The 24,429-nt window shown below is 49.1% G+C and overlaps 1 protein-coding gene across 4 annotated transcripts in view; it reads left to right on the plus strand.

Annotated features, from left to right (window-relative positions):
* LOC119382830 (mucin-5AC) overlaps positions 1-24,429 on the plus strand; it is an 85,160-nt gene that overhangs the window by 46,407 nt on the left and 14,324 nt on the right. For 3 of the 4 annotated variants that reach the window (XM_037650697.2, XM_037650701.2, XM_037650702.2), the window contains 3 exons: positions 704-1,357; positions 10,835-11,145; positions 13,483-13,711. In XM_037650697.2, coding sequence (XP_037506625.1) covers positions 704-1,357; positions 10,835-11,145; positions 13,483-13,711 — 1,194 coding nt within the window. The remainder of the gene's footprint in view (positions 1-703; positions 1,358-10,834; positions 11,146-13,482; positions 13,712-24,429) is intronic. The other variant, XM_037650699.2, reaches the window with a different exon arrangement.

Below are 24,429 nucleotides of genomic sequence, written 5' to 3' on the forward strand. Positions count from 1 at the left end.
AACTGCACATAATGCCTTAAAGATGGTACCTCGCTTCTCCGCAGAATGACGAGTAATGTCGCGGTGGGTGCTTCCCAACTTCACAAAAATTATGATTTGTGGCGTAGTGGGTACGTTGCTAGTGTAGTTGTATTAGTAGCCACAAGAGAGTTTATAACGGTCTCTAGAAATGCCGCTCTTCGAGCTTTCGCTGTGACTGTGCTGAGCTTTCCGCGCAGGCCTGGCGTTTTTTTGGGGTGGAAAGTGTGACGGATAAAGAGAACAGACTGGCCTAAGCTAGCTACGACTCCAGCGCTTTAAGGCCTTATTTCTGAACAGTTTGACAATTCCCTTATTTTGGTCTTGATTCTCAAAATTTCTTTTTCTTTATAAGAGTGGCTACTTAATTTTGTACTTCTGTGCCACCGTTTGCACTAAAGGAACTTCTACCGCACCCACTCAGCTTGAGGGCATTTCAAGCTGCCTCTCTCGGGGACACCTAATGCTGATTACAGCCTACAGTGAGAAAGATTTGTCACTAGAGAAGTAGGGGAGCTAAGTTGTTGATCGCAGTTGTTGGTTCATGAAACCAACTTGACATTTGGTTTATGTCCAAAATGCTACATGTGCCAAATGACCAGGGCCCCTCACTCTAAATTGCAAGCGCATATGTACATCTTTGTCCTTGTCCTAATGACTTTTCTCTTTTCTTTTTTTTCTCCAGCCTCCGGCAAAACGTGTAAAGACAGAAGCCGAGGAAGACCCGCCTTTCCTGGCAATGACAAGCCGCAGGTTACGTGGTGGCCAGGTGACACCGGATTCTTCCTTGAACAAGGCTGCTGCTGCGCCCAAGGAGGGGGCCAAAAGGAAGGAACCCTCTACTGCAAAGGAGGCTTCTACCACTAAGGAGGCCTTTACCACAAAGGAGGCCTCTACCCCGAAGGAGCCCTGTACCCCAAAAGAGACTTCAAAGAAGAGGGAGTGCGCTGCCAACCCCGTGACACCCTCAAAATCTACTGGCACTGCGACCACAAAGAAAACTGCTGCAGCCGCCCCCCTGCCTGCCGAGGAGCCGTTGCCTTACGTCGCGTACGAAGACAGCGGTGACTACCCGATCGTGCCCGAGACCCAGTTTACCAGTGAGCAGAAGCGGCTGCTTCAGGCGCTTCTCGCGAGCACGCAGTGTAGCCGGCCACTCACAGTTGCTTTGCCTGTGGAGCCTTGTTTTGTGTGCCCGCAACTGGACCAGCACGATGCCCTTGCGGCTGCACGGGCGCTTTCGCCAGCTGAAGACGGCACACGTCGCAAGACGTCGACTACCTCTGGCAAGCCGGGGACTCCTTCACCAGCCACTGCTGGGCAGAAAACGACACAAGCGGTGAGGGCAGCAAGTGTTTTATATGCTTTCTGCCTCATTTATAACGCTTTTTTATTGCTGAGTCGAATCTAAGCTGGCCAGGATTCTAGACCGACTTTTGAATAATGTCCCTAATAATGTCATGTAATAATGTGATGTCAAAGCCCAAAAAAAAAAATGTTGCCTCGGATGTAGGCTGAGCAGAAGGCCTACAGCATGCACCATACTCAAACAGTAGTCAAACAATACGCGAAATGTTTTCAGAGATTTGCTACTTACTTGTCCCGTTGCCGCAAAAAACCTTCTTAAAGACTGCAAGATCAGAATGTGGCTCCTGTGTGTGAATCAGTGTTGTGGAATGGGCACCGCCATTCCTATTCCATTCCAGGGAATTAGAACTTGCCGCAATTCCATTCCTTTCAATTCCTCGAAATGAAAAAACTTAGCCCATTCCAACTCCAGGAATGGCCTGGCAGTTCAGTTCCATTCTTGTAATTCCTCAATATAGGAAAGGCACCTTGATAGTTTTATCGAGTTAAGAACGAACGTCCCATAAAGCTGATGTCATCACATGCATTAAGAACTGCAAAAGTTGAAAACACATTACCAAGGTCGAGGGATAGTTGCTTGGTGACATATCTCGTGCAGTACAACCACCCTACCAATTCCCATAGGAACCTATAGGCTACCTATAGTATCTGCATGGTCAGCATGTTTGAACGAATGGGGATGTTTTAAAAAGACTAAGCAGTTTTGCCACGCGTCTGGAGCAGTCGTGAATATGGAGAAAACTAAGATTTGGTTCGTGGGGAAGAAAACCCTCCAGATCTGCTGTGATTAATTGAAACAGTGCACCGCTTGGGCACCTTGTGCCTTTGCATAGAATACGGAACACTGGGATAATTTGTTTCTCCCTTCAGTATCTGCTGGGATAATGCATTTGTTTGTACACTAATTTATGCCTCAGTTTCTCTTTAACAAATTGGCAGATCATTCAGACTTTTACACCACCCCTATCCTTGGCTCTAGCTAACTAAAGGTGGACCTATAGAATGCGTTGTGGCCTTTGACTTCGAAAAAACATGTACTCGGGCCTACATGACTAATTTGAGCATGATATGGTGAGCCGCGAAGTCGCTGTCCAAGAATGTTGCTTCGACAGCCAGGAAGCTCTCCATAGACAAAGATTTCCACATGACTAGTGCAATACAGACGTACTCCGCTCCCATCAAAGACGATGACATTTTGGTCTTTAGCACTGATACTTTCTGTTATGAAGCACGCCACTCAATTAACGAAACATCTGTGGCACTTTATTCCACATCAGCATGGAACAAAAGCACACCCGAGTTCACTCGTAGCGCGAGCGTCACGAGCCGAACACGCAGCCGGCGAGCCGTGATGCTTGCTCGTGATGATGATGGTAGTCTCCGATGCCACAGCTTCTTCCCTTCTTAAAAGTTCAAACGATCTGGAGGACGGCGCTGTCGCGTTGAGCGCCGCAAAGGTTGAGTTGCCGGAGTCAGCGAATCGCTTGCGCTTTCGCCCGAAAGCTCTTGACGGGGCGATAGCGTGTCGGTGTCGCACGATTCGTCGACCGTAACGTCCCGCCGTCGCACTTGGTCAAAATGCCGCCGTTCCGTTCCCTGAGTCGTGTCCACTGTGACCATGCGCTTTCCCTGCTGGTCACGCACGATACCTGGTATCCACTTTTTGCGTGGCTGAAAAGTTCGAGTCCAAACACGCTGTCCAGCCTGCCATCGCTGTTCACGTTCATTGCACGGCTTTGCTTTCACGGCCTCGGTGGTCGGCATAATGCAGTCGAGTTTTGTTCTTATTTGATATCCCAGCAAGAGCTCCGCTGGTGACTTGCCCTCCTTCACTGGCGTACGGCGATAACGGAACAGAAGTCTAGATATTCGAGTTTGCAGCGGAATTTCATAGTTTTTCTTCAAGCCTTCCTTCAACGTTCTTACGGCCCGCTCCGCTAAACCATTTGATTGTGGATGATAGGGCGCTGTAGTCAAGTGTTTTACTTGGTTCTGAGCCAGGAAATTGCGGAAGTGGAAGCCCGTGAACTGAGGTCCGTTATCCGTCACAAGAGTACGAGGTAGACCGAACCTTGCAAACATCGCCCTGAGAGCCTCCACTGTCACTTCTGCTGTTGCAGATTTCGTTGGGACTGCTTCTATCCACTTCGTTTCGGAATCCACGACTACCAGTATCATGTGTCCTTCAATAGGACCAGCATAGTCAGCGTGCAGCCGGCTCCATTTCTCTCCCGTCGTGGGCCATGGTACAGGTGTTTGCGCTGGAGGCATCGCTGCAGCCTGTACGCAAGCAGGACACTCCCGCACCAATCGCTCGATCTCACCGTCTAGCCCCGGAAACCAAAACAGGGATCTTGCAATGTTCTTCATGGTCGCCATGCCTGGGTGCGTTTCATGGAGCAAGTCCAAGATACGTCGGTTTAGAGCGGTGGGAAGCACGATGCGGTGTCCCCAGTAGACTAAGTCTTGGTAGTACGTGAGTTCAGCCTTCTTACTGAAGTATGGCCGGAAGCGGATCTGCTCTTCAGACAAAAATTTCGGCCAGCCTTTCTTGATCCAAAACTTCACTTGCTGCAGCAAAGGATCCGTTTCTGTAAAATGTGCCACGTCTCTGACACTAATCGCCTTTTTCTCCAAGCATTCCGAGTACAGGACATACTCTGGCGGATCTTCTGTGCTGGTATCGTGTAGTTTGTTTGGTAATGGCAGGCGACTTAAGGCATCAGCATTCGAGTTTTCTGTTCCCCTGCGATACTGCAATGTGTAATGGTAATTGTCCAAGAGAAGTGCCCACCTCTGAATCCTTGCCGCAGCCATGGGAGGAATGGCTTTTCCTGGGTTAAACAAACCCGTCAGGGGTTTATGGTCGGTCACCAAAACAAAGTGATTGCCATATAAGTAGTCCTTAAATCGAGTCACGCCGAATACAAGGGCCAACGCTTCCTTTTCTAGCTGGGAGTAGTTTCGTTCTGCTTTGGACAGAGTTCTGGAGCGAAATCCTATCGGATAGTCTGTGCCATTGATGCGATGGGAAAGTACTGCCCCCACTCCTACAGGTGAAGCATCGCATTCCAACTTCAAAGGTTTGTTAGGGTCAAAGTGTGTCAAAAACTTTGACGCTTGTATGGCCTGCTTAACCTTTCGAACCGCTTCCTCATGTACCTGTTGCCATTTCCACGTAGCCCCCTTAGTTAGCAGATTGTATAATGGGGCCAGTACTGTGGAAAGGTTCGGCAAAAATTTGGCGTAATAGTTGATTAAGCCCAAGAAAGATTTCAGTTCGCTCACCGACTTGGGGACCGGTGCTTGGAGAACTGCTTCAATGTTGTCGTCCTTCGGTTTGAGCCCATTAGCATCGACTCGATGTCCAAGAAAGGTGACTTCTTCTTGTCTGAATTTGCATTTCTTAATGTTTAGTCTGAGCCCATAGTCACGTAAGCGCTGCAGGACTTGCTTTAGCAATGAAGTGTCATTGCGCTTTTCGGCCACTATGATGTCATCCAGATAGGCTTGTACACCCGGAAGATCCTTGAACAGGGAATCCATATGCCTCTGGAAGATGGCCGGAGCTGAGCTAATTCCAAAAGGAAGCCTATTGAAGCAAAATAGGCCCTTGTGAGTGTTTATGACAGTCAGCTTCTTGGACTCGTTATCCAGGGGCAGCTGGTTGTACGCTTGAGTCAAATCCAGTGTACTAAATACTTCACCGCCATTCAGTCTTGCGAAGATGTCGTCCACACGAGGTAATGGGTACTGCTCAGTCACGGTGGCCACGTTCACTGTCAGCCGAAAATCGCCACACAGTCGAATGGACCCATCAGTTTTAACTACTGGAACCACCGGCGTCGCCCATTCTGCTGCCATAACCGGTGATATAACGCCGTCTGCCACTAATCGGTCCAAAGCATCGGACACTTTGGTCGTCAAAGCATATGGCACCGTACGTGCTTTGCAAAAGCGGGGCGTGGCGTTTTCTTTCAAGATCAGCTTCACAGGTGGACCTTTGTATAATCCTAAACCTGGCGAAAACACATCTTCGAACTCCTTGAGCAAGGTCTGAAGTTGCTGGCTTGTGCGGTCTTCCTTGCGCGTGTTGAGGTTTGCGACGAAATTTGGAATCATCATGGCCACTCCACAGTTGTTAAACGCCTTGATCGTGTCCCTTCCGCACAGCGCTGGTCCAGGAGTATCGACGATAACCAGGGTACCCTGTATGTCGTGTCCCTCACAGGTTGCTTTCATGTGCAGTTCTCCAACCACTGGAAGCTCTCCCAAAAAACACGACAGTCTAAGAGTGGTGCTGCTTGGAGGCGGCCATCTGCTTTGATTCTGCTTGAACAGGCTCATTGAGATAACACTCACGGGGGACCCCGTATCGATCAACATATTAACAGGCACACCATCCCAAGTGATTTTTTTGAAAATTGGCTTAACCATGCGGCCATCAGTCGTTTTATGAGCCACTAGTGTGTAAAGTTTCTTCTCATCTCCCGAGCTGTCATCAGATGCTGCCGACAGGGCGTAAGCACCACGGGGCTTCCACTGAGTTTGTCCTGGGCACATTCGAGCGAGATGCCCTCGTTTACCGCACCGGCGGCATATCGTACGGACGTGATAGCACTGCTCGTTCGAGTGAGCTTCACTACCACACCTCTGGCAAGATGTCATGCGTTCGGCCTTCGGTTGCCCTTTTCTTGGCCGGTTCTGCGGCCGCGTGAAGTGGATGGTACTCTGATCCGCAGATTGCATGGTTCTAGCATTAGCGGCAGCGTTCTGGGCTGAGATAACGAAATCCTCTGCTTCCGTAAGCGTCAGCTTCCTCAAAATCAGCAGATGTCGTCTCACATCTTCATCCAAGACTCCACACACGATTCGGTCTCGCAGCATGCGTTCGAGAGACGATCCGAAATTGCACTTTTCTGCTAGCCGCCTTATTTCTGCAATAAATTCCTGTACACTCTCTCCTTCTTGCTGTGATCGCGTGAAGAAAGCATAACTTGCCGCTATTTCGTTGACTTCCGGGGCGTAGTACTCTTCGAGGTGCTTTACGGCGTCGTCGTAGTTGAGTGCGTTGATTTGCCTCGGATGGCAACGTCCCTGGATCACTCGAATCGCGCTGTCCGGTAGCGAGGCCACTAACACCGCTCGTCGCTTTGTCGCGTCCGTGATGTCTTGCGCTTCGAAGTATGCTTCGAGGCGAACTCGGAACGTTGACCACGTTCCCTCAAACACTGGTGGCCGTCCCACGCTCATGGCTCTGCGGGTCCAGGACTCGTTGAAGTCCTCGTTGTCTTCGTCGCCACTGTTATGAAGCACGCCACTCAATTAACGAAACATCTGTGGCACTTTATTCCACATCAGCATGGAACAAAAGCACACCCGAGTTCACTCGTAGCGCGAGCGTCCCGAGCCGAACACGCAGCCGGCGAGCCGTGATGCTTGCTCGTGATGATGATGGTAGTCTCCGATGCCACACTTTCCTGGGTAGGAACTTCTCTCTGAGGTCATCCCACGATGGCAACTTGTAGCCCGGGACAGCGACCTGGATTTGAAAGAATACAAAGCAGTTACTTTGATGAAAGGCGGCTTATAATATTGTCAAACTTACCGTTACGAATTGCAGGAATCCCTTCCTCTCGACAACACGAAAGGGCTCCATGTCAGTGCAAACCATGTTGATTATGGCGTCATCAAGAGCAGCCTTTCGATGAAGAGGCACAGAGCTGCATCCAGCAGTGAAGGTGGACGTTATCTTTGGCTGGCATGCCAGCCCTTTTTCTCGTTGCGTGTAGCCACGTTCGTGCTTTCTTTTTAGGTGCCGAATCAGATTAGACGAAACTCCGACTACAGCATGTATAGTTTCGGAGCAAAGCTTACAGCTTGTTTGTTTTCGCGGGTAATTTTAAAAAATTGTCACCAACATGCCATGTTGGTGGACTTACTGCGTGCGTGAGCCGCTGGGTGCAGAAGCCAGTGTAGTAGTGCATTATGGTAGTGCTTCTCTAGCAGCCAACAAGTACCAGCACCGTACCGGCACCACCTGGGCCCCCCACCTTAAAACAGGGCGAACGGGGGTTCGCTTCAGCGCGAATCGTTGCGTCGGGACTCGGGGAGGCGCCGCCGTGCCCATGGTTACGTGGGCTCTCCTGCTTCGGCTGGCTACCTGAACCATTGCTGTCAAAAGTTTATTCTCTCTCTTTCTCTTTCTACGGAGGGAGAGGGCACACAGTTCATCGTGTACAGTCGAACCCGGGTATATCGAACTCGCCAAAAAACGTTTATTAGTTCGATATATGGCATAATTCGATATAGGCCTGCTATGGAATTTGATGACACAAAGGCACATGCCTATAAGAAAAGTACTCCCTACTCTGGAACAAAATAGTCCTGGATTTTAACGCGATAGCGTTAAAGAGCTCGTATCGCAGAAATTCCGCTGTCGGCGTCGTTGGTTGTGAGCGAAAAATCATCTTGTCCATGACCGAAAAATCGAAAAAGCTGCAAATAAAATAAATAATAAAAATGTTGGGTCCGAGTGAGAATCGAACCCAGGCCGTCTGCGTGGCAAGCAGGTATTCTACCACACAGCCACACCTCTGCTTAGAGATGCACTGAAAGTAACTTTCATGCTTCCCAAAAATACGCGTCCTGTATACAGGTGTCACAGTACGAGATGTAATATGGCAGTAATATTACGTGGTACAAGCGTACATTGCCCATCGGGTGTCACACCACGTCAATATCATAATGACTTGGTGGTTTAAAGACAGCCACCCATTACAAAAGGCACACACATCACTGCACGTATTCCCTTAAGACCACGTAGTGGGTGCATCGCAGCTTCGAAAAAGGTTCTCGTGCATAAATGCTCCTGGTTTAAAGCATGCTACCCATTACATAAGGCACACACCTCATTGCGCATTCTGTTAAACACTCGTAGTGTTCGAAGTGCGCACTAGGGGCAGGATATTGCTATCGCGTTCAACTCTTAAAGGTGAAGCTTAAGCATCGCCCAATTTTTCTTCTGTTTCAACGACTTCGCTGCCTGCGACAGCACGCACGCCTCCACGTTGTCCAATGAGTCGGAGCAGCCTTCCATATTCACACAATAGCGCCGGACCAACGCAAGTGCATTAATCACTTCGGAGGATGTAGGCAACGGTCCAGCGTCAATTTCCTTATTGCTGTCGCTTTGGCTCGTGGTTGGTACGACGTCTGCAACGTAGTCCTCATCTTGTAGCTGGCCCATGATGTCGACATCATCGTCCGCACTAACGAACTCGTCGAATGTCGATCCGTACGTGGCGGCGACGTCAGACTTCTCACCGCGCTCGACTCGATTTATGATTTCGAGTTTCGCGGCGAACGGCAAAGTCTGCCTTTTTGCAGAAGCCATGACGACAGCGCGCCAAGAAAGTTCACAGAGCGCTAACAGGCAACACCACCAGCACGGACCACGCTGAATGAGGACTCGAGGAAAAGAGGCAGCAGCAGGCACGCAAGCATAAAGAAAGAAAAAATGGCGCTCACTTGTACCACCTCCGCGCCTCGAAGAAAGCACGACGGCCTATGATTGGCTGTAAGCGCTGCGAGCAGGCCAGGATCATTTTTTGCAGGGGGGTGTTCGCCTGTGCACAGCCGGGTCTAAACCACTTTTTCTAGGGTGGCGCCGGCAATTTTCCCCGCCACCGCGAGGGAAAGCCAACTTGCTGGGGCACTTTTGAGGCACATGGAGTTTGATATATCGGTTGTCGTTGCTATTTTCGTTCAATGTAACAGTAACTTTTGCTACATATTCTCAATGTAAATATACCGTGTTCAGAAATTGTTCGATATACGGGATAATTTGATATAAACGGGTTCGATATAGTCGGGCTCGACTGTACGACTGTGTGCTGCGCTGAGCTACAGACTTTCGCCGACAAGAGTTTTGGGCAAAGGCGCGCATGTGTCTAGACAAGGGGGACAGTATTGCAAAAGGGTGGGGGTGGGGGGGTTGATGTGAGATGGCGCGCAAGCTGGTATACGAAAGCTTGCAGTGAACACGAGCATCGCGCCAGCGTCAGTACGCAACACAACTGAGAGAAGCGCTTCTTCGAATATGCCTCCGAGCCGCCGACAGTGACGGACGCATAAAAAATAAAGAAGTGAAGGGTGAGGAGACAGCAGGCGTCCGGGTCGCCGCTGTGGGAAAGATAATCACAAGGCGTAAGGGGAGGTACGCCGCCGCCGTAGTTCCGCACGACGGATACCAACGTCGTAGAGCCGCGGTTACCCGAAGAATAGAGACAGACTTCGGAGCAAGACAGTTTATATAAGGACAGAATTGTAGTAGGCGCGTTGCTTATAAATGTACCGTGCTTGTAATCAGCCAAGCCATTTTAGAAATACTGCTTTATTGTTAAATTCGTGGCTCTGACTTACTAATGTTTGAAGTTTGAAAAACAGCGCGTAGACGAAAACGTGCTCTATTTTCAGAAAAAAAAGACGTAATTCCATTCCCATTCTATTCCGTGCAGAAGGTGCTTAATTCCATTCCCATTCCATTCCGGGGTCGCCAAAATGTGGAATGATTCCAGAGTCTTCCAATTTCCGAGTGGCAACTCCGCAACACCGGTGTAAAAGGTCTTGCACTGCATGGCCACAAGAGATGGTGCAGCAGTGTTTCCTGCATGCACGATTTGAATGCAGAAAGCGCGCATGATGGTAGTTCTGCTACTTCAACGTTTCAGGCAAGAGGACATGTTACAGGTGAACTCTGCCTTGGTTGACTTTCGTTAGATTTATGGGGACGTTACTTCTCAGAGGTCCCAAGTAAATGCTTTTATTTTTAGTAATATTATTATTTTTTATTGGTGCCAGTATGCCCTACGGCATAAGTTAAATAAAAAGGTACAATTCGGTTTCCTGGCTAAAAATCCAGGAGTGGTTGACGCACAGGTCCCTGGCGTGCCAAGTCAGGTGGTCGACTGGGGTGGTAGCAAGGCAGGCTTGGGAATAGCTGAAAACTTCGTTATATCGAGACCTAGTGCCAAAATCACTTGGTTACATGGCGAGAAACAATGCATAGTTGTCAGTGAAATCAAAATTGGGAAATGGCATAATGTGTTATATCGAGGACTTCGTTAAGTCGAGGTTCATTGTGTCAAGGTTTAACTGTATTGTATCATCATTGTAACCACTCGTCATGATGGCTTAATGGCTTTGGTGTTGCATTGTTAAGAACAAGGGCACAGGTTTGATTCCCGGCCATGGCAGCCGCATTTCAGTGGGGGAAAATGCGAAAAACCCCTATGCACTCGCGCATGTTAAAGAACTCCAGGGGATCAAAATTAATCCGTCGTCCCCCCACTACAGGGTACCTCGGAATCGTGTCCTAGTTTTGGCAAGCAAAACTCCAGGAATTTATTAAGTTTAATACTACTCACTGTAACATCTTGCCTTACAGCATACAGCCAGTACACCGAAGGGAGCAAGTGTGGTTAAGAAGGGCAGACCTCTGATTAAGGCAGCGGTGACAAAGGAGAGCACTGTGGACATGTCCAAGACACCTCGCAAGCTCAAGGTGAAGGCACTGTCGATTCCCGCAATTCCGGCTTCACCGACTGAGTCTACTCAGAGCACCCGCAGCCGTCGGCCAATCCGGCTTCCCGCTCGCTTCCAAGACTCGGCGTTGTACTTCTCACCCAACGGAGACCTGTTTGACGTTCCATCACCGCCCACGTCACCTCGACAGCGAGGCCGCATGGGCGCTGCTAGGTAGGTGTTTTGCTTGGGGCTTTCTTTTGATGTGGTTCAGGGGCCATTGTATATACTCTGTTTCCAGAAATGTGTCCCAAAACGTTAAGGATAAGGGAACTGCGATATTTGCTCGCTACATTCGGCATTACTTTTTCTGTGGCGGCAGACATCTTAAGAGGACTAGACATTCTTTGCAGTTGTTATAGAAATTGAAATAATTAACCTTTCAATTATAGGTGACAGGCGGTCGGGTCAAGTGGTAAATTTGAAGTGTTTCATGCAAAGAGCTCATTGCCACTCTGAGATTTCCAAAAAGCGGCTATCGGTAATTTGTATAGAGTGATGAAATGCGGCCAATTTTACCGCTGGAACCAAAAGCGAAGCGCCAAAGAGCGCAACTGCAGTACTCTTTTTAGATGCCCAGAATGAGTGTGCGTCATTGTCAGCCATTGATCTACTTCATTTCGTGGGTGTTTTGGGCTGTTCTAGCCCAAACATCATAACATGCATGGTGCACATAGGTTAACAGATACAGAAAAATAACACAACTGCAATCGTCATCGGAAACAGTGTCATAATGGGTGTCTCAGGATGGTGGGGAAGTTACGCTCTTCAGCGTTTCCCCAACATACTGCAACCAGCTCTATAAAATTATGTGGTTGTCTTGTGATGAAGTGCACTTACAAAATCCTTGTTAACCAATCCATAGTGGTACAGAAATTCACTTTGCCATTCTGGGGCTTGCTCGATTCTTTGGACATATGCACGTGCAATGTTGTAACACAAGACATGGCTTCCATGAACAAAGGTGCCGTAATTCAGGTTGTCACCTTGCTTTCATGTGATTTTATACTGCTCTAGTTTTTGTGCGCTGCAACGGCTTTCATTGTTGTACATTTACCATATTTACTCGATTGTAATGCGACCACGGTTGTAACGTGAAGGGTGACTTTTCATTGCGTCTAGGAAGGAAAAAATGTTATCTGGGTATTCGATTGTAACGCCAGGGTCGACTTTAGTTACCAAAAACCGAAAAAAAAAAAAAACGCATTACATTTGAGTAAATACGGTATTAGACTAGTTTTGTAAGCATTGGCTTTGCACCACTCTAGGCAACACCCAAGGTTTTGATGGCAGGCCCCCACAATGGAATGGGCTCAATAGCCTCTCAGTACCACAGTCTGGTATCAAGTAGATCGTAAACTCAAAAGGTACCATAGTAGCTTTCGGCTTTTTTTACCTCTCGACTTTACACTTGACCTACGGGCGTTGTGAAAAGGACTACATCAGCACAGCATCAAGTCGTGGTCGCTGAACCTCAGTTTCAACAAAATTGTGTAATTTTGTTTATTAGTACTTTTTAGTTCTTTTAGTTCTTTTTGTGCTGTCGTATTGAACATTCTTGCAGCACTTTCTGTGTTAAAAAATAAATCCTTTGGCAATGATACCTGGTCGAATTTCAGTTTAGCAAAGTTCTGACTAAACCATGTGCTTTGTTCCATCGAGGAGTTGAATCTTGCTTATGCGTGGCAGTGCTTTTGCATCATGTTTTGCAAATGTGAATCATTTTAATACATGCTGCTTTGAAACTTGCGCACTATGGTGTTAAGTATATGCCTGTTAAACAGCTTACGATTTAGCAGCAAATCGTTCAGTTTTACTTAAAATATTCCAGTGCTACTTTTGATGAAGACAGGATAGACGACAGGACAGGCATGTGCTCTGTCCTGTCCTCCTCAGAAGTAGGGTTGGAATATTTTAAGTCAGAATGTATCACTAAACTAGCCCCACAACGTGTTTTGTTATGTCCTTCAGTGACCTGTGTTTTCATTCTGACCGCTTTCACATAAGGTTTTGAACTTATCACTGCTTTTTAATTACTGTGATTCCACAGCAAGATTTCATTTTATTGCTCCAATCATCCAATAAAAGCTTGGTGCCCTTGTTTTTCCAGTTTGTTTTGACTGGGTAAATGGATTGGAACTGCAAAGAAAGCTGTGAAACAAGCTTGTGCCTGTGCAGCAGCTTGTCTACCCAATGATGAGGAACACATATGGTGGTGTCAATTAAAAATTTTCTTTTGACATGCCAGGCACGTGAGAAGGCTGCGTTTAGCTCAGGCTGCAGGCCGATAGAATGCAATCTTGCTGCAGAATTTGAGTGAAAGTGAACCCGTGACCCGTGACGCAAATGTGTGAAAAGTTGCTAGAAAACAGATACATGTCGCTGTAGTTTACTAGGTGGCTTAGTTGGTGACACTGCCAACACACATTGGTGTGTTAGACTAGCAACTTAGGGCTACGGGTGCTGTTGCAAGCTGGGTTGTGCTGAAGCTGTTTTCACAACTTGGCGCAGTAGCTCAAAGGTTGCCCAGTCACAACCACATCCTCCGCCAGCCCCAGCAACACCCGTCCAGCCAGATGCAGTGCAGTTGTCTTCCTCGTCTTCATCTTCGTATGCTTCATCTTCGTCAACGTCATCTTCATCACGATCGTCATCTCGCTCATCATCTCCTTGTGGCAGCTCCTGTGAGGCTGCCGTGTCTTCGCAGGCCTCCAGCAAAAAGAATGATGAAGGCACAAAGGTAAGGGCACACTGCTGGCTCTGTGTTCTCTTAAAAGTGATAGAGGTCCCAGAATGGACAGTGAACGATTAGCTTGTGTATGTGAGTACCCTGCAATTAAAGTATTTTAGCGTAACATTGCTGTTAAATGTTGCTGCTTGCAGCAGGCTGCCTATGTGCAATAAATCCTCTGCACGCATTGTTAGTAGTGGTAACGGCAGATTGGTAATACTACACTAAATTTACCTGTTCCTAGTCAATAAAACAGTAAGCAATAACACAAATCTTTCTTAACCCTTTGACACGCTATGTACACAATTGTGTACGACATTTGTTTATTGCTATTTGTATCAACTAGGGGCTAAGAAAGAGCGAGATATATCGAGCTTTGGATGAATTGAACCTCCTGCATAATAAATTTGTCTTCATTGAACTTCACGTTGCAGTGCGCTGTTGCATATGGTCACTTTGCTGAAGCAGGGGTGGAAGGGCTGCACCATTCCAATCCGCTTCTGTGCCATCCTGCTCCAAAACGCATTATTGCACCGAAACTACTCCCAAGCGGTGTTTGGTGTATGGCCTTCGTGATGGGCTCCCGTGCGCCACTGGAACTGATCACAAAGGCTACGTTTGGTGCCTTCATGTGCGGCTGTCATCCGTGTCATGGCACGCCTATGCGAGCTTATATCGTCATCACATCACTTGGTGTGCTCTCGTGATGTTTTTGAAGGCGCAAAAAAGCTAGCGAGTCTGTACAGGCATGTACAGGAGCTAGCTACAAGAAAGTGAGTTGTGCGGTCATATTTCGATTGTGACGCCCGCGGCAACGGAGTTTATTGGCGCGCTGCATGCACGAGGCGGTTTGTGTCATCGTGGCCTGGGATTGTGAACATGAATAAAAGTAAGTGTGTTGATGCTTCATAATGTCGAAAAGGTTCTATTTGCTGTGAATATTTAATTTGATGTGAAGCCATGAGGATAGTGCGAGCAGCTGCCGCGGACGTATACGCGCGATCATTATTTAGAAACTTTGCATTAAGAAAACTGCTGTAGAGCTGAGTGTGTAATACAGTCGAACCCACTTATAACGATCCCACATATTGTAACGGGCTGAAAAGGACAACGAAGAAGAGAGGAAAGAGGACGACGTTGACAGACTCTGCAAGCTGGGCGCCATCTTGCCAGCCTCTGAGTTTATTCTGTGTATATATATTGTAAATATATTCTCCCCGTAACATCTTTGATGGAAGGTGCGCGGTATTAACTTCACGCAAGACGAAGCTTCGCAGCGGCCGCCTAGTTGCCTCTTCAATGGCGACGGAAGTCAATAATGCCGACCCTTCAGCGGCTACTGCGCCTTCTCCAACGGGCCTGTCAACCCTCATCTTGGAGCCCCCGAGAGACCCAGGTACCTTTTCGGGCACCGATGGCGTTGACGTAGAAGACTGGCTAAAGACATACGAGCGTGTGGGCATACGTATGTGATGGGACCCAACGCTCATGCTGGCCAATGTGATCTTTTACCTAACAGACACCGCGAAGGTCTGGTATGAAACGCACGAGGAAGAGCTGACCAGCTGGGAGTTATGCAAGCAAAAGCTTCGGGAGCTATTTGTCAGACCTCTGGGACGTCAGTGCTCCGCCCAAAAAGAGCTCGCGTCTCGTGTTCAGACATGCACCGAATCCTACCTTACGTGCATTCAGGACGTGCTTGCTTTGTGCCGCAGGGTGGATTCGCAGATGTCTGAAGCCGATAAGGTTGCCCATGTCATCAAGGGTATAGTACATGATGCCTTTCACCTGCTTGTATTCAAGAACTCATCTACCGTACAAGACATATTTCTGAATGCCGGCGCTTTGAGGAAGCCAAGAGCCGCCGTGTTCTCCACCAGTTTACACGCCTGCCTAACACGGCTGCTACATCCACCTGCGAAGACCCCCGCCTGCCTTCTACGGAAAGTTCCAGCAATGTTGTCCGCATTGTCCGCCGAGAAATCGAAGCCGCTGCTCCGCTCACGTCACCAACCCTCAACTCCGACAACCATCACACCACCGTCTCCCTCATCCAGTTCGTCGTGCGTCAGGAACTGGCCAACGTCGGCCTGAACATCTGCTCAATTCACCGACCTGAATATGCTCCACCAACTCCAACTGTTGCTGTCACACTGAACCGACGTTTTTCTGCTCCCCCACGTTATCGTAACCCGGCAGAATGGCGCACACCAGACGATCGGCCAATATGCTTCAACTGCGGTCGTGTAGGCCATATTTCTCCTCACTGCCGTTCATGGTCTAACTCGACACCATGGCCTTACTTTCCGTCCCATCGCCTCCCTTCTGGTAATCCACGCCCATCGCCGCAAACACAGCCGCTCACGCCTGACACTTCTTTGCCCACTCGACTCAGCCGCTCACCTTCGCCGCAACGCCGTTTTTCCCGCTCGCCCCCATCTCGTCGATCGCCGTCCCCAAGCTCCTTCCGGCGCTCACCTCCGGAAAACTGACGGGAGCAGCTCCTAGAGGTGATGCTGCAATCACGACCCGATGCCAAAATCCTCTACTGACCCTGCCCGCACATCGGAACCTTATCAGTGTAGACGTGGACGGTGTACCAGTTACGGCCCTTATTGACACTGGCGCGCACGTGTCTGTTATGAACGCTGACCTCAGAACACGCCTAAAAAAAGTTGTTACTCCTGCCCCAAGCCCTGTCGTCCGAACTGCCGATGGTGGAACAGCTGCCATGATTGGTGTGTGTTCAGCTCGTGTGACCGTCGTCGGACACCACACATCGGTTATGTTTTACGTCCTAGAACATTGCCCTCACGACCTAATTTTGGGACTTGATTTTTTGTCGGAACACTCGGCCTTGATAGACTGCTCTGCCGGCGTTGTGCAACTCGCTCTACCTACTGCTGTTGACCCTCCCGGTTGCCCTCCAAGCCGGCTCTGTTCCGCAGACCACCTTCGTCTTCCTCCACGGACAGTTACTTACGTCGGCGTCTCACCTGTACCACCTGTACCCGACGGTGACTATATAGTGTCTCCCAATCTTGAAGTCCTGCTTTCGCAAAACGTTGCGTTTCCGCACACTCTCGTTACTATAACGGACAACGCCTCCTGTCTACGGCTAGTGAATTTTGGCCTATGTCCACAAGTTCTCCCTCGTGGCATTTCACTTGCGGAAATCATGCCGGCGGCCGACTGCCACATTTCAACTCTAAGTTACGACAGAGATTCGTGTGCAGAGACACCTTCCCCTACTACTCCATCAGAACAAGGTGCCTTAACTCAGATGATTGCACCCTACTTACCTACCCAACATGCTGACGAACTGCGCGCTCTCCTTGCGTCCTTTTGGGACATCTTCGACCTTGGCGACCGCCCTCTCGGACAAGCGTCAGTTGTTAAACATCGGATTGACACAGGCGATGCGAGACCAATTCATCGGCGACCCTACCGCGTCTCCCATACTGAGCGACAAATCATCCAAAAAGAAGTCGACAAAATGCTTTCTCGGAATATCATCGAGCCTTCCAGCAGTCCATGGGCGTCCCCTGTTGTACTTGTTAAGAAGGACAGCAGTTGGCGATCTTGCGTTGATTATCGGCATTTGAACAAGGTCACAAAGAAGGACGTCTATCCTCTGCCACGCATTGACGACGCCCTGGATTGCCTTCACGGTGCACAATAGTTTTCTTCAATCGACCTCCGCTCCGGGTACTGGCAAATTGCCGTTGACGAGATGGACCGTGAAAAGACGGCCTTTATCACTCCCGACGGCCTTTACCAGTTTAAAGTGATGCCGTTCGGTTTGTGCAATGCGCCCGCCACGTTTGAACGTATGATGGATGCCCTGTTGCATGGCTTCAAGTGGTCCATCTGCCTCTGCTACCTGGATGACGTAATCGTTTTTTCTCCATCGTTTGTGACGCACCTTGAAAGGCTATCGAAGATCTTATCTGTCTTCCGTAAGGCGGGCCTGCAGCTAAATTCGGCCAAGTGCCACTTCGGCCGTCGTGAAATTTCTGTGCTCGGGCATCTCGTTGATTCCTTCGGTGTTCGCCCTGATCAAGATAAAATACGGGCTGTGAAAGATTTTCCTGTGCCAACTTGTTCCAAAGACGTTCGCAGTTTCTTCGGCCTCTGTTCTTACTTCCGTCGTTTTGTCAAAAACTTTGCCGACGTCACGCGCCCTCTCACTCAGCTCCTCAAGAAAGACGCTGCCTTCGTCTGGGGTCCTGAGCAAGCGGATGCGTTCTCCAATCTGGTACAACTGCTTACCTCTCCACCTATTCTCGCCCACTTTGACGTATCAGCTCCAACAGAAGTCCGTACCGATGCAAGCGGTCATGACATTGGTGCAGTCCTGGCCCAGACACAACAAGGTCGGGAACGCGTTGTTGCCCATGCCAGCCGCCTTCTTTCTGCTGCTGAGCGCAAGTACTCTATTACTGAACGCGAATGTCTGGCGCTCGTTTGGGCAGTCGGAAAATTTCGTCCCTATTTGTATGGCCGGCCATTCACAGTCATCACTGATCACCATGCCTTGTGTTGGCTTTCGTCCCTGAAAGACCCTTCAGGCCGCCTTGGTCGTTGGGCTCTGCGCTTCCAAGAATTCGACTACTCAGTTGTCTACAAAACCGGCCGCTTGCACCAAGATGCCGACTGTTTGTCCCGATATCCTGTTGACCCCCCAGACAGTTCTACGGCCAACCTTTCTACCAACGTTTTCTCTCTGTCCGCTTTTCACAACATTGGAATCGAGCAACGGCAGGACACCTTCTTGCACGATATCATCCAAAGGCTAGCATCCGCGACGCCCGACCCTTCCCTTCGAATGTTTGAGCTTCATGATGGTGTATTGTACCGTTGCAACATGCGTCCTGACGGCCCCGACAGACTACTCGTCGTTCCTCCTCACCTGCGTCAGACTGTTCTCGCCCAGCTTCACGATATGCCGACAGCTGGTCACCTCGGCGTTTCACGGACTTATGACAGAGTTCGCCGGCACTTCTTCTGGCCGCGACGTCTCCCGTTATATTGCTGCCTGTGATCTTTGTCAAAGACGGAAGAAACCTACTACCCATCCTGCCGGACGCCTTCAGCCGCTGGACATACCACCAGAGCCATTCTACCATGTGGGTGTTGATCTCCTTGGCCCTTTTCCTACGTCCACTGCGGGCAATAGGTGGATTGCAGTAGCAACTGATTATGCAACCCGATACGCGACCTCGAGGACGTCATCCTACACCACGGCGCCCCTCGGCAGCTCCTCACCGACCGAGGCAGCTACTTCCTTTCGAAAGTGGTTGATGACCTCCTACGCTCCTGCGCCACCAAACACAAGCTTTCAACTGCTTATCATCCGCAAACCGACGGCCTAACCGAGCGCCTGAATCGAACTCTTACTGACATGCTATCCATGTATGTCTCTGCTGATCATCGCGACTGGGACACTACGTTACCGTTTGTCACCTTTGCCTATAATTCGTCTCGACACGATACCGCTGGGTTCAATCCATTTTTCATTTTGTTCGGCCGCAACCATACGCTACCTTTCGACACACTCCTGCCGTCCAAACTGAGTTATACGTCGGAGTACGCTCGGGAGGCAATAAAAAAGGCCCAAGAGGTGCGCGAAGTTGCTCGACGCCGACTAGCGGACTCGCAGGAAAACCAGAGGCGTGTATATGACGCCCACCATCGTGACGTCCACTACACGCCCGGCAATCTGGTTCTGCTTTAGTCCCCCACGCGCCGCCTGGGACTTTTCGAGAAGTTACTCCCACGCTATTCGGGCCCTTACCACATCTTATGCCAGGTGACCGACGTCACCTACGAAATTGCCCCTAGTGACACCACCGTGGTTCACCCTCGCACTGACGTAGTTCATGTTACGCGGCTCAAGCCCTATCACTCGACTGCCTCCTGATCAGCACCGGTTCGGTGCTTCAGCCGCCGGGAAATAATGTAACGGGCTGAAAAGGACAACGAAGAAGAGAAGAAAGAGGACGACGTTGACAGACCCTGCAAGCTGGGCGCCATCTTGCCAGCCGCTGAGTTTATTCTGTGTATATATATCGTAAATATATTCTCCCCGTAACAATATAACGATCTATCGGTTATAACGACCATATTTGGGTGCACTTACGATTTTCCTATGCTAATCATTGAAGCTGCGTGCACATATAGCGAACATTTTTCAAAGCCTCCTACTTTTACAACGAACACTTCAGACACGGTCGCGGTAAAAATATGCCGCATACGAAGTGAAAAAAAGTTAAAACATTCCTTCTAAAATGTGACAGGGGCGCACACTCGCGCGTGCCCCGCTCCAGTTTACTCGCGACCACGGTGCTCGCGACTAAGATATCCCAGATCGGCGAGCACCGCACACAGATTTCGGATGCTGCGAGCGAGGTCGCTCACTTTCGAGGCGTTTCTTCAGTGGCAGAATGGCAGTGAGGAAAAAAAAAAAAGCAGCATGAAGCCTTGCGGTCAGCTTTCGCACGGTAACCTTTCCTGACGCCGTTCTCTGCAGGTGCGACCGCCTGCGATGAACCAAACAATGCCTTGGAACGCAAGAAGGCATGAATGCAAGAAGTGACAACAGCGATAACTTTTTATCGCAAAAAAGGTTCACTGCGTCCCTAAACTCGTTGACGCCACAATGTGCCGCAGAAGGTCGTCCGTCTTTTCGGTAACGGCAGAGACCGGTCGATCAGTGATATACGACTTCCACGCGATTGCGGCAATGCTTTCGCGGAGAAGCATCAGAAAAGAGCAAAGGCGAGGTGGCGGCCGTCGATGAACGTGCCATTATGACTTATAGCTGACAACCTTATCACAGTCATCTGTAGATATCTGCTCGGCTGCGCGTGTGGCGTACACCGTACACTGTGGATTGATGGCGGTACGAGCACGCCATGCTGCCGTTTGCAAGTTCGCCGCGTCGTGCGAGACCGCTTTAAAGTGCATGTCGCTTTGTAGAAACGAAAGTAGCTCGCTGTTGTTGAGCGGCGCGGGCACTGAGAAACGTCGATGCACTGACAGCGAGCGTGTACTGCGTGTTTGACTAGGTGACAACTCAAGTGCGCCGTGCATCGTCGTACAGGTCCGCGAGAGCATCGCGGAGACGTCGAGTGCGTGTTGCTTGCAAAATGCTTGTTTTCGCCGCGTTGAACGAAGAGGCTAGTCGCCACACACGTGCACGGTCCGGAGTGAAGCAAGCACGAAAAACGTACAAATGCGCGCATACGGCATACAGCAAGTGGCCCAGCAGTGACTCCGCGAGCCGAGTAGGCGACACGCTGCACGCAACTAGCCAGGGATGATCGGCTCCACGCCGCAGTACCGCGCTTCGGTGAAATGGTGTCAGCTCATTGCCAAGGCGGTTAATTCACTCTTGAGCACGCAGCGGCCGTTGCTTCATGATGCGAAAAGGCTTAGCTTGTCACCGAAGGGGTTGTTAGCACTTTAACCTCTTAACTGCTTTGGACGAGCAGAGCTTGTCCTGCCCAAACTGTCCCCAAACTGCTTTGAACGAGCAGAGCTCGTCCTAGCGGTATAAGTACTCTCCTCTAGCGTTCAGGACAAGAGGCGCTCTTCTACAGCTTAGATTGCGTGTAATCCACCAGATGGCAGCATTTACTTGACAATTTATTTTTCTCCTGCGGAAAGAGCGCGGTTTTTATATGAAAAGATGGCTTGCGGTGGCGGCCACCCATGCATAGCTGGCTTGTAAACACGAAAAAGAAGCTTTTCATTTTCGTCATCTTCTTCGAGCGATGATGATTCGGATACAGATGTTTATCTTGTGTCCGGATGTGAAGACAGCAATGGCGGTGAACTGAGCATCTCCTCCAATAATGATGGAAAACAGCTCGGAAGCGAACATCGCGAGTGCTCGCCAGTGGATCCTGCGTGATGCGGACAATCCTCTTGTGAGGCCTCCTCGCTGTCCATTCTTGGCCATTTTAGGCAAGACTTTCAACTTGTCATCGCCAGATGACCTTATGGAATATACTCAGCAGTTTCTTCAAAAGTGCTTCATTTGCTCTCGGAAGCGAGGAGAAAACGCGAAAAAGTTGAGAAAGAAAGTCGCTTTTGGTGCAGGAGCTGCAACAGGCCCCGTTACGTTATTCGGTGTTTTGATTTGACTAAGTATGTGGTACAAATTCTTTTTCAGCATCGACTAGCTACTTTTTAGTACAATCAGATTCTAAATCAGCAATAAAAAAATAGGCACTCTTGGTTGGGAAATTTTGAAAAAAATAAAGCACTTAAGGGGTTAATAAAAGTGCAAAGGAAAAAAAAAAACAGCTTGGCCGCTAAGCGCAAGTTTTTAAGGGCGAGTACATATACAACTACTGATATAACGACCACTTTTCGAGACACTTTCGAGTTCGTTATAAACTGGTTCAACTGTATGGATTTTGTGTCATAAGTCTGCATGAGAAAGAAAAATTTGTTTTATCCGTTTGCGGCCAATGAAGCCACTACCAACCTTGAAAACACTCACAGGGCTTCGGCTTGTGTAAGTCAGTTGGACCATTTCCGAAACTCTTTTTTTTTTTTTATTGAGAGCGTGCCTCTCCATGTGCAGAATTTTTTGCATTGCACACAAGCCCTTAGACGTTATAAATGCAGCATGTAAGCACGCTCGTGCAGCGACAAGCTTAGTTTCGCCAGTGCGATCGGTCGCATTGTTCGAATTTGGCTTGTCAGAACCTGCGCTCGGCTCGTGGTCAAGTACGCTGTAGCTCGTACCATCCGCAGCACAACATGACATGCCACTCGCCGACGTTGCTGTGCGTGGTTTGGCACATGAGGTGGCGAGTGAAGAAATATACAAAAAAGAACAAGATAGACACTTCGAACGTTTTAAGAGATGAATGTGAGGTAGTACGAAAACAGAACCACGGGACACAAATTGTGCGCTTGCGACATCTAGTATCATCGCACCTCAAGTAGCATATATGCGTGCATGTAACTGACACCAATAATTGGCAAATCTTGGAAGGGAACTTGAAGGGGAAAGGTGGAACTGCATGGCACAATTATTGGCGCGATTTACGCGCGTTTGGAGGGACGCGCGTGTTTTTTGACGAATGCCTTCGCGAAGTCGCGCCGTTGCGTCCCGAATGGCTTGATTTCATGCGCGACTGACGCGTGGTCGGAGGGTCGCGCGTCATTTTGACGAACGCCATCTCAAAATCGTGGCGTCACGTCTTCCTACTCGAAGTAGAAAAGAAAACGCCTCGCGTGGCGCATCGCCTGCTCGTCCGGCAAGCGGAGTTTAGGGTGCAGACGCGTGTTTGTTTGGTTTCTTTCAATGCCTCCAGACGGCGCTGACCTCCGCGCATGTCGAAGGAAATTTTCGAAGCCGGCGTAGGCTTTTGACGAAAATGTAGCAACCCAGCAAATGCGGCACGAAAACACCGCTGCTGAAAAACGTTCATTACGATGGAACGTTTTTCATTTGTCAGTCTAGTCAAGTGTAGCTATTCAAAACATCGCTTATCTCGTTTTCCTGAATCATTGCTCTGTCACAACTGTGATGTTTTAATGATAACACGTACGTGCGTGTGTGTATATATATATATATATATATATATATATATATATATATATATATATATATACAGTCGATCCTGGATATATCGAACTCGAAGGGGATCGCGAAATAGTTCGATATATCGATAATTCGAAATACGAAATATGCGTATTTAAGGCTTTAGTTAAAGCACTGCAGTCCTCGACACAGTTTTCTGAAATCGTAAAAAGCGCGAACATGACGATTCGCTCACATGTGCTAAAGAACAAGGGAGAACTTCTTTTGCAAGTTAGCGCACTTTATTTTGCATGAGAAAAGTCCGTCAACTTGTCTTGTTTCTTGCGCGCCGTGAATCCATCAAGTCATCGTCTATATTATATAAGCTTTCCAAATAAGTAAATTCAGCACCTTCCGCCACAACAGCGGTGATCGACGCTGAACGCTGATGTGAGCTCTGTAGCGCGGTAAAGGGTTTAGCGGTGGCAGCGGCGGCTGGTATCTTCAAACCGCACGGGTCCATTTCCGCAGCACCGGCAACGTCAACTATGATCTCGGCATCGATGCAGTCAGAAACAGCTACGTCGTTATCTGCACCGATGAAGTCACTCGCTGTGCTCCCGTCCGATACGGAGCCCGGAGACACTAAGTCGTAAAATTCACTCACGCACCATACGCCGTAGTCTGCGGTCATGACGCGCCCGAAGTCGTCACCTGGCACCAAGGCCCATAAGGAAACAGTGCACGACGGTGCTTTACTTGATGTCGTTTCAAGCACCGGTCATCATTTTTATCGCTACGAGCGGGACAATGTTTAGTTCGACTCCTGAATGACTATTTATCAAGAACAAAGGGCGAAGTACATACAGTACACATTTTGCAAGAGACAACGCTGCACCGCTGCACAAAGAAACATTACCGAAAACACTAAAAATACGTCACAAGGTTGCGGATCTCGAAGGCCATGCTTTGCGGGCCCACATGCCATCATGCGCGAAGAGACAAGGAAGGGAATGCAAACATTACAACAAGACTGCGAAGTCGCTTCGAATTCTCATTTTGGTGCCCTCGGCAATCAGCCTCTTTGAAAAACACTAGCCCATGTGTTAAAACCTGCGGACCGTGCGTCAAATATACCGGTGAACTGACAAGCGCTGTGCAACGAACTAGAGCAACGCAATTT

This window comes from Rhipicephalus sanguineus, chromosome 2 (assembly GCF_013339695.2).
Source record: "Rhipicephalus sanguineus isolate Rsan-2018 chromosome 2, BIME_Rsan_1.4, whole genome shotgun sequence".
Taxonomy (NCBI): Eukaryota; Metazoa; Arthropoda; class Arachnida; order Ixodida; family Ixodidae; genus Rhipicephalus; species Rhipicephalus sanguineus.